The 19,185-nt window shown below is 40.9% G+C and overlaps 1 protein-coding gene across 1 annotated transcript; it reads right to left on the reverse strand.

Annotated features, from left to right (window-relative positions):
• Positions 1-10,880: 10,880 nt before the first annotated feature.
• Positions 10,881-16,489, reverse strand: LOC115151909 (thyrotropin-releasing hormone receptor-like). Its single transcript, XM_029696246.1, has 3 exons — positions 15,898-16,489; positions 15,328-15,751; positions 10,881-12,724 (listed from the first exon to the last, which is right to left on the reverse strand). The coding sequence occupies exons 1-3, from the start codon at positions 16,374-16,376 to the stop codon at positions 11,804-11,806; spliced, it is 1,824 nt and encodes a 607-aa protein (XP_029552106.1). The 5' UTR covers positions 16,377-16,489; the 3' UTR covers positions 10,881-11,803.
• Positions 16,490-19,185: the final 2,696 nt, after the last annotated feature.

Below are 19,185 nucleotides of genomic sequence, written 5' to 3' on the forward strand. Positions count from 1 at the left end.
TCAATGTCAACAGTGAAGAGGTGATTCCGGGATGCTGGCCTTCTAGGTCGTCCATAACACTTTTTTCCAATCTTCCTCTATCCAGTGTCTGTGTTCTTTTGCCCATCTTAATCTTTTATTTTCATTGGCCAGTCTGCGATATGGCTTTTTCTTTGCTACTCTGCCTAGATGGCCAGCATCCCGGAGTCGCCTCTTCACTGTTGATGTTGAGACAGTGTTTTGCGGGTACTATTTAATGAAGCTGCAGTTGAGTACTTGTGAGGCATCTGTGTCTCAAACTAGACACTCAAATGTACTTGTCCTCTTGCTCAGTTGTGCATTGGGGCCTCCCACTCCTCTTTCTATTCCGGTTAGAGACAGTTTGCGCTGTTCTGTGAAGGGAGTAGTACACAGCATTGTATGAGATCTTCAGTTTCTTGGCAATTTCTTGCATGGAATAAACTTCATTTCCCAGAACAAGAACAGACTGACAAGTTTCAGAAGAAAGGTATTTGTTTCTGGCCATTTTGAGCCTGTAATCGAACCCACAAATGCTGATGCTCCAGATATTCAACTAGTCTAAAGAAGGCCAGTTTTGTTGCTTCTTTAATCAGCACAACAGTTTTCAGCTGTGCTAACATAATTGCAAAAGGTTTTTCTAATGATCAATTAGCCTTTTAAAATTATAAACTTGGATTAGCTAACACAATGTGCCATTGGAACAGAGGAGTGATGGTTGCTGATAATGGGCCTCTTGTAAGCCGTGCGTAACTGGCTGCAGGGAAGTCAGGCACAGGAGAGCAGAAATGGGTAATAACCGTAGCACTTTAATTATGCAAAACAAACTGCACCCAGAACAACAAAATATGGGTTGAAATAACCCGTCGCAAACCAGTCTGAAGTGCACATACACTTTACAACAAACAATTCCACACACAGTCATGGGGGGAACAGAGGGTTATATGCACGTCAAGTAATGAGGGAATGTAAACCAGCTGTGCGGGAAAACAAGACAAAACAAATGGAAAATGATAGGCGGATCGGCGATGGCTAGAACACCGCCCGAACAAGGAGAGGAACCGACTTCGGTGGAAGTCGTGACACCTCTGTACGCCTATGTAGATATTCCATTAAAAAATCTGCCGTTTCCAGCTACAATAGTCATTTACAACATTAACTATGTCAACACTGTATTTATGATCTGTTTGATGTTATTTTAATAGACAAGAAATGTGCTTTTCTTTCAAAAACAGGGACATTTGTAAGTGACCCCAAACTTTTGAACAGTAGTGTACATTTGTGCGAATGTACATTTGCATGCGAGCATGTGTACATGCATATGTACGTTTGTGCATTTGTGTGTGTGTGTATTTGTGCGTATGTGCACATGTGTGAGCAAGTAATAGTTTGGGATCATGCTGTAGTGGTTTTGAAGTGACAAACAGATAATTATGAGATAATCTAATGCACAAACCACTACATGCTGAAGTCCTTGTGTATTTGTACCCATGTGAAGTGCTTTTCTCTTTATTCAGACACATAACAACATCAATAGAGCCCTCTGGCCCTCCAGAGACCCTGATGTTATAAACAAGGTCTTTAGCAGTTCCCTTCATCCAATTGTTTCGCCCACAGTTTATTAACAATCACCATGGAGCTCATCAGGGCCATCATCTTCTCATGGCCAACAATGGGGAATGAGAAACAAACCGTCACTTTAACGCAATCTCCATGGTAATGAACAATAGATGATATACAACGCATTCGGGTAGTATTCAGACGCCGTCCCTTTTTCCACACTTTATTATGTTACAGCCTTATTATAAAATTGATTAAATAAATGTTTTAATTCCCCATCAATCTACACACAATACCCCATAATGACAAAGTGAAAACATTTTTGATAATCTATTAAAAATAAAAAAACGGAAATACAATTATTTGCATAAGTATTCATACCCTTTGCTATGAGACTCAAAATTGAGCTCACGTGCATCCTGTTTCCATTGATCATCCCTGAGATGTTTCTACAACTTGATTGGAGTCCACCTCTGGTACATTCAATTGATTGGACATGATTTGGAAAGGCACACACCTGTCTTTTTAAGGTCCCACAGTTGACAGTGCATGTCAGAGCAAAAATCAAGCCATGAGGTCGAAGGAATTGTCCGTAGAGCTCCGAGACAGGATTGTGTCGAGGCACAGAACTGGGGAAGGGTACCAAAACATTTCTGCAGCATTGAATGTCCCTAAGAACGCAGTGGCCTCCATCATTCTTCAATGGAAGAAGTTTGGAACACCAAGACTCTTCCTAGAGCTGACCGCCCGGCCAAGCTGAGCAATCGGAGGAGAAGGGCTTTGGTCAGGGAGGTGACCAAGAACCCAATGGTCACAAAGCTCCAGAGATCCTCTGCGGAGATGGGAGAACCTTCCAGAAGGACAACCTTCTCTGTAGCACTCCACCAATCAGGCCTTTATGGTAGAATAACCAGACGGAAGCCACATCTTCAGTAAAAGGTATATGACAGCCCACTTGGAGTTTGCTAAAAGGCACCTAAAGGACTCTCGAACCATGACAAACAAGATTCTCTGGTCTGATGAAACCAAGATTGAACTCTTGGCCTGAATGCCAAGCATCACATCTGGAGGAAACCTGGCATGTTTTTCAGGAGTAAAGGGTCTGAATACTTATGTAAATGTGTTCTTTCAGTTTTTTTTATACATTTGCAATCATTTAAAGAAACCTGTTTTTGAAAAAACAGTTTTTGCTTCGTCAATATGGGGTATTGTGTGTAGATTGATGTGTGGAAATAACTAGAAAATGTGGAAAAAGTCAAGGGGTCTGAATACTTTCCGAATGCACTGTACATATGGAGTTCAAATGAAAGGACAAGAAGCTCTGCGGCAGGCCAATACTGAAAGCAATATCCCTGTGTTCTGTCCTCATTTAGTCTTAACATTCTGTATACTCCCCTTGTCCTATTGGTCAAAAATGACCCGCCTTCACTAAACCCCTAAAATAAAGCAGCTTAATTGAATTTTAAACCCCAAATCTATTTTGCATTAAGAAACAACCTGTCATTCATCACAAACTTTGTGAATACTGTATCTGGGTTTTCCCTCTTCACAATGCAGAAAGACATGCATTTAATCAGTGTACACCACTCGTTTTTATTACAACACACCTGTCATAATTGTTTTCCTTACTAACGTAGAGGTTTATTATTATTATTATTATTGCTAAAGTTACTGTATAAGTGTAAACATAAATGTTTTAGCAAGCGATGGCACTTGTATAGCCTAAGAAAGTAGCAGAAATGTGCAGAAAGTAGTTTTGAATGCATTTTATTGAAAGGAAACAATAACAGTCTTGAACTTTTTGGGCAACATAGTGATATATTCTTATACATTGTACAATGAGGAATTCATCAACAAAATGCTAGTCTTCTCCCATTTTTTTAAACCATTGCCCCCACCCACAAGGTGTATAAACAACAACAATAAATAAGAATAAAATAAGATAATAGATACAAAACAAAAATGTGAAGAACATAAATCAATCAACTCTAATTAGCACAAGTAGGACAGTATGCAAGTGTGTGTGCATGGGCTTTGCAGATGTATTTCTCACATGTGCAGCACATAGTATTTGTTTTACAGTCCTTCTTTGGGGGGCAGAATTGGCATCTCCTCTTGCCTGCCCCAGCTGCAGCCTCAGGTGGATCAGGACAAGATTCTGCCCATTGAACAGCTTTCACAAGCGCTGCAGAGGGTGCTGTGCGGGGGAGGCACTCCCTTCTTTGAATGTGTGTGGTTACAAGTGCCTTTCCCAGCTGCTCCTCTTGTTCCCCTTATCAGGCATATAGGTAGGGTTGATCTTGTTCCATATCCCAAAGGCATTGTATGAGGACACATCAATGATGTTATGGAAGATGACCAGGGGCCAGCAGGTAGTCATCCTCCTGCAGCTGTAAGTTCCAATCACCTTGTCCAGGTTGTCCTTTGTGGTTGTGGTTGTAGTCAAGGATGATGGCTGGCTTCCTGTCCTCACGATCACTGATCTCAGACGTTTTGTGCAGTGTGCTCAAGAGGACCACATTCTTGTTCCTCTTTGGGAGGTAAGAAACTAGAGTGGTGGTGGGGGTGAAGGCAAACTTTGATGAGAAGGCCTCTCTCCCCCTTGTTCTTTCTAGCTGTGCCAACCATGGTGATCTTCCTCTTCAGGAGCTGCTTGCTGAGTTCATAGGAGGTGAAGAAATTGTCACACGTGACATTGTGCCCCCTCAGTCCATCTGTCACGTCAAGCACAACCCGCATCCCCTGGTTCTTCTCCGGGCCTCCACTGGTCAGCTTCCCTGTGTAGACTTGCATCTTCCAAGCGTAGCTGGATTGTGCGTCACAGGCCACCCATATCTTAATGCCATACTTTTCTGGCTTGCTGGGCATATACTGCCGGAAAGGACAGTGACCTTTTGACAAAATAGATTACTATCAGTAATTAGTATCAGTGTCACAGAAAACAATCACATAAAAGAATGATATTGGAACAATACATCATAAAATTAACTATGAAAATCACTTACATTACAGATAAGAAAAAAAAATGTACCTCTGAATGGAACCAGTTGCTCATCCACTGTTACTTCAGGCCCAGGGTTGTAGAGGTATGGCAGATGCTCCACCCACTTCTCCCAGACCTCTCTTATGGCCGCCAGTTTGTCTCTCACACGTTTTGCATGTCTTGACTCATGATTAACAAATCGTAGCATTCTTGAGAAAGTGTGAAAGACTTTCAGTGGCTTCGTGGCACGGAAAATTGCCCTTCCACTCTGCATCCCAGAGACTACATGTAGGACCTCTACACACCTGCTAAGATTAGCAGCCCTATGTAGACACGAAGGTCAATCTCATCCATCCTTTTCCAGTTGTCTCCATATTTACGGAAACCCTCAAAATGTGTCATCTCCAGGATGATTTTTCCGATGGCTGGTGTGATGAACATGTAGAATGTTGAGGCGATGTCCTGGGCAACTGCATGTCTTGTGGGCCCTGGGGTCATCCTTATGACATTTTGTGCTGCCATCCTGCTCTGGTTGTCATATGGTGACAAGTTGACAAAAATGTCTCTCTTTCAGCTTGGGGTCTTTCTTCTTCATCTGAAGATGATGCATCGTGCTCTTGGTTATACTCTTCCCCATCTTCTTCTTCAGATACCGCCTCCTCTTCTAAATCATTGTTCTCTTGTTCCTCCTGGACATCTGCAAAAATCAGATCTACGACCTTTTGGGCACTGAAATGTGCACTCATGGCTTCAGCAAAGAAAGATCTGGGGGAATTGTCATCTGCAGCACCTTTATAGCCTCTGACTGCATTCCCCATTAGTAAACAATGCTTTCAAGAAAGGTTTATTTTGCCTGAAATTTTGTTTATTTTGTCTGATTAAAAAAAAAAAATGTCTGTGAACTTGAGTCATGTGTTGGGTCGTGGAGGGGAGATGCTGCATGTGCAGCTGCATGTGAGCACAATGTGCAGTTTCTGTACAGATAAATCAGATGAAGCATGAACTGTGAGATGTAGTAGGGAGTTGTAGTTTCCAACTGGTAAATATTCTACATAGTTTAGCAAAAGAAAACATGGTAATGACCATGACTACAATGACCATAATCCATTGTGTGCCCGCTTAAACTTATCCGGGTATGTGCGGAGCTGACACAGAGAGAAGAGAGAATGCATGATCGAGAGGGATAGAAAGCAGTTGCTTTGAGAGCCTGAAAATACTTGATCTAAGTGATTGATAGCTAGTATTCAGTAGTCATAAAGGTATGCCTTATTTACTTTGAAGAACTACTAAAATTGTGATTTTGTCAGACAGCATAGGCATCAGCTCTACAGAGATGAGATGATGACTTGGAATTAAATAATAAAGTAATCTAATAAAACAAATCATTTATTTAATAATAAATGATTTGTTAGTTACAGCATTCAAGCCACACAATGCATAGTGCATTGAAACTGAAATCCAAAACCGTGATAATTTTTTTTTAAGTAATCGAACCTAAACTGAACCAACCTAAAAAAGCACTAACCGCTCAGCACTACAGTGAATATTACATCAATATTACATAAAAGTGAACCAAGGCTGTGACAGGAAAGGAGCTCTTCAAGAGCTTTTACTGGCATGTTTAGGACTAATGAAGAGGCTAGGTACAGGTAGTCTCGCATGATCATCCTTCCAAATCCTGTCTTGTTGACTTTACGTGAGAAGCCTGAAGTCTGAGGCTAGGCTACAGGACATGTACACTATAACAATGTCCTGTAATTTGGGAAATTGTAAATAGTGAACACAGGTTCTTTATTTGTTGGTCAGGATGTTGATAGTGTACAAGTCCTATCTCACGGGACCAAAATGTTCTCATGAATGATAATACAATGAGTAAGACTCTTTCTTGGGAGCAACCATTGGTTGTGTCTTATTACAGCTCTGCATGTGTGACAGTAGCTACATCCCCCACTGGAATCTAAAGATAACACAGCACAGTTGGACGTCTTTGTTGAATTATTCAAGATTGACTAGCTCAATATAGCGCACCTGTCAAACGACAATATTACCCTTGTGATATCAAGATTTAACCCCAAACTCATCTCACAAGCTGCAGATGTCATTTTGCCATATGTTATAGAACCACTCAGGTTTTCTATTTGAGTCGCACCACTTGTGCCTATCTACATACAGAACAGTGTGTGATGTTTGTTTTAAAATTACCAATGGTGTTGGGGAGAAAATATTTTCTCTAAAACAAAACTATGTGTTTTGTTTTAGGTCTTTGTTAATGTCGGTGTGATGCATCATCTTGATGGCTTTGGTGCTGTGACTGTTGTGGCCTCTCACCTGGAATGGGTGTGGGAATACGTGAGTTGAGGAGAGTGTGAAATGAAGCTCAGGCAATGCCAGGTGAGGCCAGGCGAGGCAGGTGCACCTCTCAGGGCCAGGTATGGCTTCTCTCTTTCTCTGAGGCCCTGGTGCCCACATGACCAGCTAGCTGTTCCTATGGCTCCAGCAGGCATGGAGGGCTCTCGCTGCTCTCTGCTGCTCAGGGGAGTGAGTGACAGCCGGGATGGGTAACTGAGCTGTCCCAGCAGAGCATACCTAATCGAATTGACTCGGTGAGAGCAGCAGCCTGGATCAAGTAATTACATGGAGCTAAAAACAAGCAGGCAGCCTTGGCTGGGCTCTGGGCTTCACACAATATCCAATCCAATGAACAGAAGAGTCCTTCCAACAATTCAGTGCCTTTTGAGAAGTGGTTTTTTTTCTCACTTAGTTTTAACATTTTGTCATAAAGAGCACTATGATTTGACTATAAGATGTTAAATGTTCCTTAGAAAATAAATATTTAAAAAGGAATAGTTTCACCATATTTAAACAACAGTTCAGTTTATGTAACAGTCCACTGGGCACTGTTCAATCAACGTTTTTACCACATAATTTCAATGAAATTACGTTGAACCAACATGGAATAGATGTTGAATTGACGTCTGTGCCTGGTGGGAGGCTTGCCATTCAAATTAGGGACAGACAGATAATTCAGTAATCACAATAAATAAATAATAATCTTCAGAAATGACTTTGTCAAAGAAACAATATAACTAGGGCTTTACAATGATGGTGAAAACTTGGAGAAATGTTGGGGTTCAAATCTTCCTAGAAGTCACATAGGGTGCATGGAGGGACATGTCAAAATGCGGAATTTTAACTAAAGCAAGTCTTTATTCATATACAAAAAATCTGATTGAATTCTCCATGTGGTCTATATTAAAGGGAACTTTTTGTATATATATATAATAGGCTTTTAAAATGCAATGATGGTGCACAATTTCTACTTAAAATATCAGCGACACAAAAGGAACTCATTTCGTGGAACTACTCAGAATTGAGGCAGATTGAAGTGGAGTGTTTCTCACTTATGCCTAAATTCCCCTCAGTTTTTCCCTCCCTCCCTCCCTCCCTCCCTCCCTCCCTCCCTCCCTCCTTCTTGCCTCTGTCTGGTATTTCCTAATATCGTTTGACACTCATCAAACACCAAACAAAGCAGCATAAAGGACTAGATCGATAGAGGCTGAGGACTGGAGGAGGACTGACAGACAACAACACAGTCTCCATGGCAGGTGCTGAGTTTCTGATGAACCTGTTGTCACTACATCTGGCCTGAATGAGGCTCTGTACCTGAGTGCTGTCAGGTGCCTCACAACACACACACCCAGACACTTAATGCCATTCAGGTCTGTGGACAGAAACAATGACCTCTCCTGATCTGGTCAGGTTTGGATCCTGTGAACAGTTGCTTGCCCCCTCTGTGACACTAAAGTAATCGCATAATAAAAGTACTACATTTGAGGAAAGGGGGACAAAAAGTACATAATTAATTGAGATGCTTTTTATAAATGAATTATTAAAAGGTGGACCATTTTAAACCAGGATCAAGGACTGTGTGTGAATACAGTTGTATCACCCGCTCCCCTTCTTCAATCACAAACTTTTTGATTGGAGTGGTTAGGAACGTTTACAATTTAGATTTTGCAGTTTAATTGACAGTGAAAATTTCCAGAGGAAAAAAAAGTTATCCTTTGGGGGCTCAACAGTATCTCTCATATTTAGATTCTATACCTCACTTTTTTTCTGTCAAAGTTCTACCCCTCTAGAAAAGTTCAGGACATTCATTCCATTTAATCAGAGACATCGAAACAGTAGAGACAAAGGTATGAACCAAGAGAAGTCTGGAATATGACGGATCTGAGGATGAAGTGTTGTTGCCACCTACTCAGAGGAACTAAATACTTCTTAAACATCTGTTCTAGGTCAAAGGTCTACAGTACACTCTGATATTTGCATATTGTCATTTTCAAAGGCCTTTCAGAATCCTCTGGGTGATGACACTTTATTTTTTTACAAAAAATACTGATAAACAACAGCCATGGCACTGCGACCTGCACCCGATGAGAGACCCATTCCCCACAGCATCTTATCAGGTGGTCCTCCAGCCCTCTATTCTGAGCACAGAAACAGTATGTAACCTTAGCAACCATCTGCCTACCTGAGTTAGATTCCACAGTTAGATTTGTTTATTGTTGCAATACCAGAAAAGAAAATATACTTTTGATCCATATAGGCGTCCTTGAAATTATTCTAAGAAAAGAGTGGGTGTAATTTGAACATGTTATGTGATACTTGCAACATATCTGGAGTATCTTTAATTTTACAAATAGAATGCTGCAACTCAACCAAATCCTCTTCTGCAACTGAACTTCTTATTTAAAAGAACCTTAAAGCAATATTTTAATGTTTTAAAAAATATATATATATATAAAGTATATAAAATGTTAACAAAGCACTGAATTAACCAATTAACTTAATCACCTAGGCGAAAATAAATGATTTTCCGACTCATTGCTGTAAAGTACATTTTAGAACCATTGCAGTGCAAAAACATCTATTCCATTAGAAACATCTCGATTGTGCTTTCCATACTGATTTTCCTGCAACATGCTCATGAAGAAACAAAGGCAAAGAATAATGAAATAGCTGACAAATATGTTTTGGATGAATTTATTATGTTTTGGCAAAATTGTAAACACAACACTGTACTTACTGCTCGTGCATATACTGTACACCACACACCAGTACATAGCTTATTTATCATTACAATCACCAGTTTAGCATATCAAATACAATTCTAAGATTGAGATTACAACGCACTGATGACACAATATCAAAGTGGCAAGCTTTCTAGCTCCCAATAATGACAACAAAATCAAATCAGTCCAAAAAATATACACGCTTTCCAGCATCCAAATAACACTACAAAATCCTATCAGCAAATCCATACACTGTGTAAACAACTAGATAAAGAGTGTTTTGTTATGCCACATTTGTAGCTTTGGCAGTTATGTTTGAGAATGTTGTAATTATCCTTAACAAACAGAATGATGTTCTGCTTTTCAAATACAAAGCAAAACATGAATTATGTTTCAACAGTTTTTTGGCAAAATGACAGAAGTTTTCTCAACCCATCTCAATGATGTAGGAAGAAATGTTCAGTGCTTTTCTTTGAGGCTCAGGATTTAGATGGCATGAATAAAAGACAAGGTAAACTGGGAAGACAGAGAGGGAGAACCAAGACTTTGAAAAAAGCATTGAAAAGAGACCAAGTGACAGCGACTGAACAAAACATACTTTTGGAAAGACATTCAGGAATGAAATTGTTGGATAGTGTTAAAAGGCATTTCTATTCGTATCAAAGGATCCACCAGAGTCTCAATATGATGCACTTATTTCTCAACAAAAAAAACATATTATTAGAGATTTGAAATGTGTTGATATTTGTGTAATAAAACGTAATAGTCTGCCGACCACTGGGATTGGAGATCACATACTGTAGAATAGCTGTGGGACCTATACGTGTATGACATTAACTGGATGATGACTAAATCTGTGGCACTGAAACTATCTGTATTAAAATGCTGCAGACCTTACTCATCTATAAATGTCTTGATGGCTACTCACTAGAAATGACTGAAACTAGAGTGGTATTCTCATTACAGGATAAAGAATTTGCACACATTCCACTTTAATTCAGGATGTGTGATTTGAAAGAGACTCTAGGTTGGGCTGGAACCATGACTCATAATGAGGTGTGGATGTGTAGATAGCGGATGAGCCACTCTTTCAATAATGCAACAACTTGAACTCATTTTCGCAGAGCTGGGTCAGCTGAACCACTTTGAAGGCCAGCATCCTAATATTCCCACTTCCCCAAACATTGTTAAGGGATCATTTACGACTGCTTTTTATCCGGATATTAACCCAAACATTAAACATCTATGGGCATTTAACCTGTGTACTCTGTTTGCATTCGTTGAATACCATTCAGCCACAAATGAATGGGTCTCCAAACCACGGTTACCCCAGTCCTTCCAACTTTCTTACATGTGGCCCAAAACATTAACATGTACCTCTTGGCAAAGTGGAGATACAACTATTGTAACATGTCCTGTGCTCTGAGCCGGGGCTTTTATGCAGAACAAATGGCAGTGCTTTACAGTGTTGTCCCTGGACTGCAGGGAGGACAGATCATTGCTATTTCACATCTGATTTTTAGGGTTTTGAAACCGAATGATGAGAAGAGCACTGCAAGCAGCATCATACCTAAAAGCACTTCTAAAAATGTATTTGAGGCATCCCTTAAAGGCAGTCAGTGCTCTCTCGCTCTCTATGAACAGCATGTTATTCCTCTTTCCCTCTGAGCTTAACAACAGAAGTGTACCTGTAGCTCAGTTGGTAGAGCATGGTGTTTGCAACAATAGGGTTGTGGGTTCGATTCCCACGGGGGACCAGCACAGGAAAAAAAAAAAAAAAAAATGTATGAAATTGTATGAAATGTATGCATTCACTACTGTAAGTCCCTCTGGATAAGAGCGTCTGCTAAATGACGTAAATGTAATGTAAATGAAATGCACTAACAAGAGCAGAGGAGACCTGCAGTGATCCCTGGAAGCAGTCCATACCACTCCGTCATGTGTTGATGATGCTTTTTGTGACTATGCAACAGCCAAAAATCCAGAATCCTAAATGTATATAGTATTATTGGCCAGAATCGTTTCATTCTACAATAGGCGATAGTGATTATTCAAGGGTAATGAGATGGATGACTTTTCCATTCCAATGCATCCTGCAATACCCGTCAAGGGCTTGATATGTTACCAACATTTGTTTGAATTGGCGAATGACTAATACTCACTTCCTCATGTGAAAACAGGCTTGTTTTATCTATAGCACTGTGTGATTCATTCCTGCCTCAGTCATCTCAGTTGGCCCAGGTGTGGACTTGATCTCATTTTGCCCAGGTGTGGACTTGATCTCATTTTGCCCAGGTGTGGACTTGATCTCATTTTGCCCAGGTGTGGACTTGATCTCATTTTGCCCAGGTGTGGATTTGATCTCATTTTGCCCAGGTGTGGACTTGATCTCATTTTGCCCAGGTGTGGACTTGATCTCATTTTGCACAGATGTGGACTTGATCTCATTTTGCACAGATGTGGACTTGATCTCATTTTTCCCAGGTGTGGACTTGATCTCGTTCTGCCCAGGTGTGGATTTTATCTCATTTTGCCCAGGTGTGGATTTGATCACATTCAGCCCAAGTGTGGATTTGATCTCATTTTTCCTAGGCGTGGACATGATCTCAGTTTGCCCAGATGTGGAGTTGATCTCAGTTTGCTGAGGTGTTGATTTGATCTCACCACAGCTTGTGTCTATCCTATCTTCCTTCAGCTGATCCAGATCCTTCTTCTCTTTGGCTGGGGAGGTGTCCTTGCTCTGCCACTCTGTCACTGTGTCAGTGCAGGTCACTCTCCTGGCCCCCTGTTTGGTCCCGTTGCTGGTCTGCTGTGGGGTGCGTGGGTCCCTGGCCATGCTGTAGCCGCTCTGGATCATGGAGAGGGTGCGGTGGTGGGCCTCCTGCCTCTGGCATCTGTAGAGCCCACGGAACGCTGAGCGGAACTTCTGAGACATCAGGTTGTACACTACGGGGTTGATGGCGCTGTTGGCATACATACAGATCCGACAGAACAGAACAAACCATGCGTCCAGGTAGGGTGTGGCAATGAAGGAGTTAATAAGGACCAAGGTCCGGTAGGGCATCCACAGTAAAGCGAACAGGATCACCACCACTGAGAGCATCTTAGTGACCTGTGAGAGAGACAGGAGAGATTAGATCAGGGGAGATCTAATGCATACTGTATGTTCACTCATGTCACAATAAACTTGGGCTAAGCCATTAACCTTTTAAATCCAATGAATGAACAATGCATACATAACCGTTTAAACATGTGTCAAACTGTCATATTCAGTGGTATCAGAAGCACAGTTAAATACTATGGGACATATTACAGTATCATTAATCTGATTCCCTTATCGCACTCAACATTACATTAGAGATTACCTTTAGCACTCCACAATTCAGTGTTTATCTGTGTGAGAGCCTTGTATCAAGCAAACAGACACACTGTGGCCACTCTTAACCAGAGAATGTTTGGCCTTGGCCAGCAGGCATAGTGGATTATGTCAACGAGGCCACAGGGGGCCCCAGTGTCTTAGGGAGAACAGACCCCCATTTGAGAGAGAGAGAGAGAGAGAGAGAGAGAGAGAGAGAGACCCTTAGCCCCTGGTTTTGTGACCATGGCGACAACACACAGGCAGACATTCTAGAACCCCGGTGAGACAGATGAAGAACCACCGTAAGACTCCACTGATTAGCCTTATCACTCCCAAACAATGGCACAGGCTGTCTTTTATCCCCTGCTCACCTTTTTGTCTGTACGAATTTTAAACACTTTACTCTCACCAATTCAAAACCTTTTATTTGTCGTCCTACGTTTGATCATGGCAACACAAAAGAGAGGAGGTTGATACTCGTATCGTACATGGCCTCTTTAAGCTAAATGCTTTTTGAGATAAGGTTCCCTTGATAAACGGCAGTCGATGACAGCAACCTTGAGTGAAATAAAAAAATTGAAGCGTTTAATTGAAGCGGAGAGAGCCATGGAGGTGGAGGCTTTAATTATACAACAGCGAGATAATGACACTAAGGATCACTGTGACATTTTGAATATGCATCTTATTATTTTCATAACGCATCACCGGCACAGGGAGTTTTAAAGCAGACTGCTGTAGATCACAAACAAAGCTGCTGCAGATCATAACAGGTTTCAATTACGTTGAATACAGGAAATATAAAACTTGTAGTGTATTTGAGGTTTAAAAAGGCTTCTGAAATTTGTAATTTCCGCTACGAAATTTCAGACTTGATTGTCCCTTACGAAAAATGTATTAACCTCTACAAAAATGTCCATGAATCATAATCCACATAAGAATTCACATTTCCTGTTGCTGCAGGATTATTTTCCTGCTGTAGCAAACTGGCTCAAATTAAGATCCTACATCTGTAGGCTCCAGGAGTTTCATCAGAACTTCATCAGATTTTTTATCAGCAAATCAAATAGAGGTCCAATAAATAAAAGAGCAAAGACTAACTGTTGGAGAACTGAGACTATAATCATCTGCTGCATTAAGCACACTTCAATGGAAATTACAAATCTTATTATGCAAATATTTTGCTCAAATGGAGCTCCTTGAACACTTGCGATTAAGATCTACCCACAATCGAAAACCGATGCACGCACACACACACGCAAGGTCATTTAGAGCATCCTGACATGACATATGTTATTTTCTTCACTTTTCTGCCACAGAACTGACAGCTGTTGCTGTACCCAGTCTTCTGGTTTTTATGTTTTCATTTCAGCCTTGAAACATCATTATAGCTGGGGACCTGTGGATAATAAGGATACTGTGGATACTGTATCCCACAGCAGGTGCACTGCACTGGAAAGCCTGGGGAAGTCATTATTTCAGAGGCGAGACTTTTGTGTGTGTGTCTATGTGTATGATTTTACAATCCTTTGTTTTATTTCCCCATTGCAATACATGTAGCCTACAATGCTGCCATACCGAGCAAGCACTAACTGGCTGTGTGATATTCCTCAGCCAAATGTGTCTCATGCAAAGGATTTTGCTAATGCTGACTGATAAACGGGAGTTAATTTCTTCATTCTACAGTATGGTTGAATTTCTAGAGCCTGAAGGTCTAAGCCACTGTTTACTTACTGTTTTATAACATTGTGATTAGATAGGTATTCATATTTTGAATGCTTCTGTTATGTAGGCAATGTGAAAATAAATAATTACATGAATTTGCTAAGGAAGTGGGTATTACCATACACATGTGTTTGGAAACAATTGATACAATAGGATGGGTGAAATCAAAACATACATACATAGCCTATACAAATATGGCCTTGCTTACCCTCATATTAAATGGACAAGGGGAATCTGGGTTTTCAGGCATAAGACCTGAGTACACAATGTACAATACTGTAAAGTTTTGAGAGAACACATATAATAAAGCTACGGCTAAGGCACTTGGCACTGTGCAACACCACAGACTCAGATCCCCTGAGAAAGCCTTTTACTCCAACAGCTCCAGAAACCATTACAGCTATTTCACCCTTAGGTCAGTCATAACCAAGGTGGGCAGTGCAGTTGACTCTGCAAACAGCAGGCCACTTATCCCAAGTGATAGGAAGAACATGATGCTTTGACGATATCATGCGCTAATCCGTAGAGATCAGAGAGCAGGGTAAAGATTATGCTGAGGTCAATTGTGACCAAAGCCATTGGATGCCAATTACAGGAGGACATAAAGGGGGCTTCTTGCTCTGTGATGCACGCACCTGTTTCCTGGAGGAGAGCGTGCTCTTCGGGCGGCCCTGACGACCCCCTTTCCCTCCATCTGCTGGTTCCTTGCAGCTCCTGCGGAGCGTGGTGGCACCAGAGGAGACCGTGCCCGCATCAGGCCGGTTGGGGAGTGGATTGAGGTACAGGATGCGGGCGATGAGGCCGTACAAGACGATGGCCAGGAGCAGAGGGATCACATAGAAGATGGCAAAGTCAATGAGGTATATGGGGAGGTAGAGGTCACGGGACACCTTGTAGCCACACTGGATGCTGCCGCTCTTCATTACCTGGATATCCACCAGGAAGAACCACAGCATGCAGTAGACACAGGTAAACACCCACACCCCTGCTATGATCCGCTTGGCCCGGGACACCGTGCACACTGTCTGGGCCCTCATTGGGTGGCAGATAGCAATGTACCTGGAAATGGAGAAGCACAAACAACAGACACTTTGGCTTGTTGTTTTCCAAAGACATTTATACAGCAAATTATTCCAAATAGTTTTTGTTTATGGCTTTGATTGATGAGGTATAAAGGGGGTTACGGTAGTTGAGGCATCACTCACCTCTCCACAGTAAAGGCTGTGATAGAGCAGGAGGACACATTGATGCCAAGGTACTGGAGGTAGGTGATGCCAAGGCAGCCAGCATGCCCAAACACCCAGGTACCCGTCAGGCTGTCTGACACATTGGGAAGACCAGCGGCCACCAGCACAGTCAGGTCCGCTATGGCCAGGCTGACCAGGTAGCAGTTAGTGGGCGTACGCATGTGTCTCGTGGTGAGGACCACCAGAACCACCATGATATTACCCACAATGCCAAGTCCACAGACTAACAGAACCAGAAAAACTGCCACAGTCTTGTACTCCAAAGACTGGGATATGGGGTCCCCTGGTCCCACCAAGGAAATGTTGGTTGGGGTGTCCATCCTTGAGCTTACATTTTCTGTCATGTTTGCAGGTGATGAGTTTGTTTCTATGTGAGTAAGATGGAGAGAGTGAAGGACATAGGAACTGGCATGTGTGAGTGTGTGATATGTCAGCATGGGAATGTAGGAATAAATGTCCCTACACGTGTTCTGTATTTGTTGCTAATGATACCCCTTTAATGGTGTACTATGTTCCGTCTGTCTTCAGCCTATTTCATTATTTTGCAGGGTTATAATTTGATTTAATTAATCAAATCAACACGTTGAAGCTAATTTTCCTCTGCCTTTAGCCCTTTTAAACAAATGAGAATGCCATTGATCCGCCTGAAAATAGAACAATTATTGTAGTTAATTGAAAGAATACTACTATCAAAGTATCTACCTTTGGAAAGACATGCATTGGCAATCGCTAAATACACACTTAGCTGGACATGATAGATAAATGCTGTTTGTTTGAATGTCAACATTAGGAGTAAAACAATTGGCTCAACACATGGTGGTAAAACAAAACATCTTTACAGATGGTTTGGTTCTCTGCAATAAAAATGACCAACAGGTGGCAGTGTTTCCCCTATATTCTTTCCCCAATGTTCTAAAAGCGTGTCTTGGCAGAAATATATATACTATACTGTATAAAAAAAAAAAGACATATTTTTGCAGCGGTGGCAACAATTTAGCAACGCTAAATGAATATAGGGGAAACCGTAGGGAGACATTATAAGCTCCCACAGAACATTATTCAAATGAGGCATTTTAGTTCTGCACAGTATTAGTTAAGCATAACAAATACCCCAAAAGCATGCCAGCGCTTATCAGACACTTGACATTTCCAAAATGATTCATTTAGGTTGGTAAATATACAAATTCCAATGTGTGCTTTCATGCATGTGCAACATACAGTATGTTTACTTGAAGCCCAGATAATGCAGATTAATATTCAGTAGAATATAAATGACAAAAACTGGTTGAAAAGCTAAATGACTGGGTGAAGTACTATAGCAGCTAATAGTTTCATATATTCAACACAATATCAATACAATTCAACACAAACATCAATACACTATACAAATATCACACCAAGAACCTCATCTCTTATTTCAAAGACTGTTTCAAATTTGCTTTAGGCTTAGTCAGAGTGCAACACATTTAGTGAGTGAAAGCCATCTAGACATCTGTTGCTCTTTTCAGTCTCCTTGCCTTGTAAATGAGATTGGGCCTCCTCCCCAGAGGATACCTCTAATAAATTGAGGTGGACATGAAATGAAAAGTAATTTAACTGAAGCCCACCATAATTCAGACACCACCTTCCCCCCACATCTCACAGTAAACTTAGTTTTACCCATTTCTACATTTTCATTATGTTGGGCTGTTGGTCTGAAGCAATTTTAACATCGCTATGCAGAGATGATTGGAAGAATAATAATTCTGTATTATGGTCAGTATAGGTCATCATCTACCAGCTACAGGCTGTACATTTAATAAACTGTTAAATACACTATAGATGTGTTTGTTTACTAGGTTTGTCTTTAAAAATAGAAGTAAGCCTATTGGCTAGCCACAGATACTTTGCTGTAACTATTACATTTAATGTCTTTCATTTCATTGTTTAATTTTTGCCTACTGATCTAACAACACATATCTTTACTGTGTTCTCTGTAGTTTGAACTCTCTGCTGTCATTGGTTGCTCTGATCATCACTGCAGTACACACAATCCAGAATGTCATTATTACACTGGGCTCTGGATTTCTATTGTCTTGTGTCGTGATGGATGCCAAACTTTCATTCTGATTCTGTTGGAAATTATATGGTGGTAACTGAAGTCATGTGATGTTAATTAAGCTGTTGGAGATTGTGCATGTCTCCCTATAGCAGCATGGTCATAAATGGAAGAAACATTTTGGAGCTTGTTTGTCAATCTGTCAATCTGTCAGTGTTTTTGTGCCTGCATGTGACAGCAGCATGTGAAGCCATCAAGTCCAGTAAGAGTTGTTCAAAATATGTGGCCCATAGAGGCTCATCACAATCTTTCAGCATCATGGACTATTGACACTTAAAATGTACAAGTAAATGAACAAAAATGATCTTGTCATATGGATCAGCATAATTATTGAAAACAATGACATTAATTAATCATCAAACTCATTAATCAATATTCAAACTCATAAATTAATATTCAAATTAATTAATCACTGAGGACCTGATAACCCTATATGAGATATATATCATAAAAAAATAATCGACAGCTACAATTTCCCCACTACAGGTCATTTTCAAATTCATAGCCTACCTATCATGTTGTCTCCAAAAACCCACAATAATACTTCACAGAACCCTGCTGTAGAGGCAACTTCCAGAAATGATTAAGAATTAATGGTGAATTTTGCAGGAAAATTTCAGTGAAGTATTAGGCAAACAATGTGACAATTAATTATGCCTTTAATAACTTTGATCGCTTGCACCTCTCCTGCACTAGTCAATCTCAACATTTGCGCACCTACCTTATATTCATTCTTGCTAGTTGATGCGCATAGACACACTTCCCAATTTATCGTTTCTTCAAATTATTTTCAGCTCTGTTATTCACCTTGAACACTGTGCAGTTAAGACTCGTTTCTGTTGTCTAAAAGAATTTACAGTCTTGCAGACCAGCAATGCGCTGACATAGACTATGATGCGCCTTCACAGCCTCTCCAACGCAGTCCATGCGCCTTCGTCATAGCTCATGTCTCCCACCTTGCGTTGAACCACTGCCACAGCGATGTTTTGTTTATCATTAACCCATGGAATCCTAAACTATGCCGTTCTGCATGCAAGAATACAGAATTATATAGATAATTCAGCCAGTCATCAAGGCTACATTCATTTATGTCTGGAGCCTTTCTTACATGGAAGGTTCTCTTTTTCTGATAGTAATCACTAGTCTAC

The sequence above is a fragment of the Salmo trutta genome, chromosome 17 (assembly GCF_901001165.1).
Source record: "Salmo trutta chromosome 17, fSalTru1.1, whole genome shotgun sequence".
Classification (NCBI taxonomy): domain Eukaryota; kingdom Metazoa; phylum Chordata; class Actinopteri; order Salmoniformes; family Salmonidae; genus Salmo; species Salmo trutta.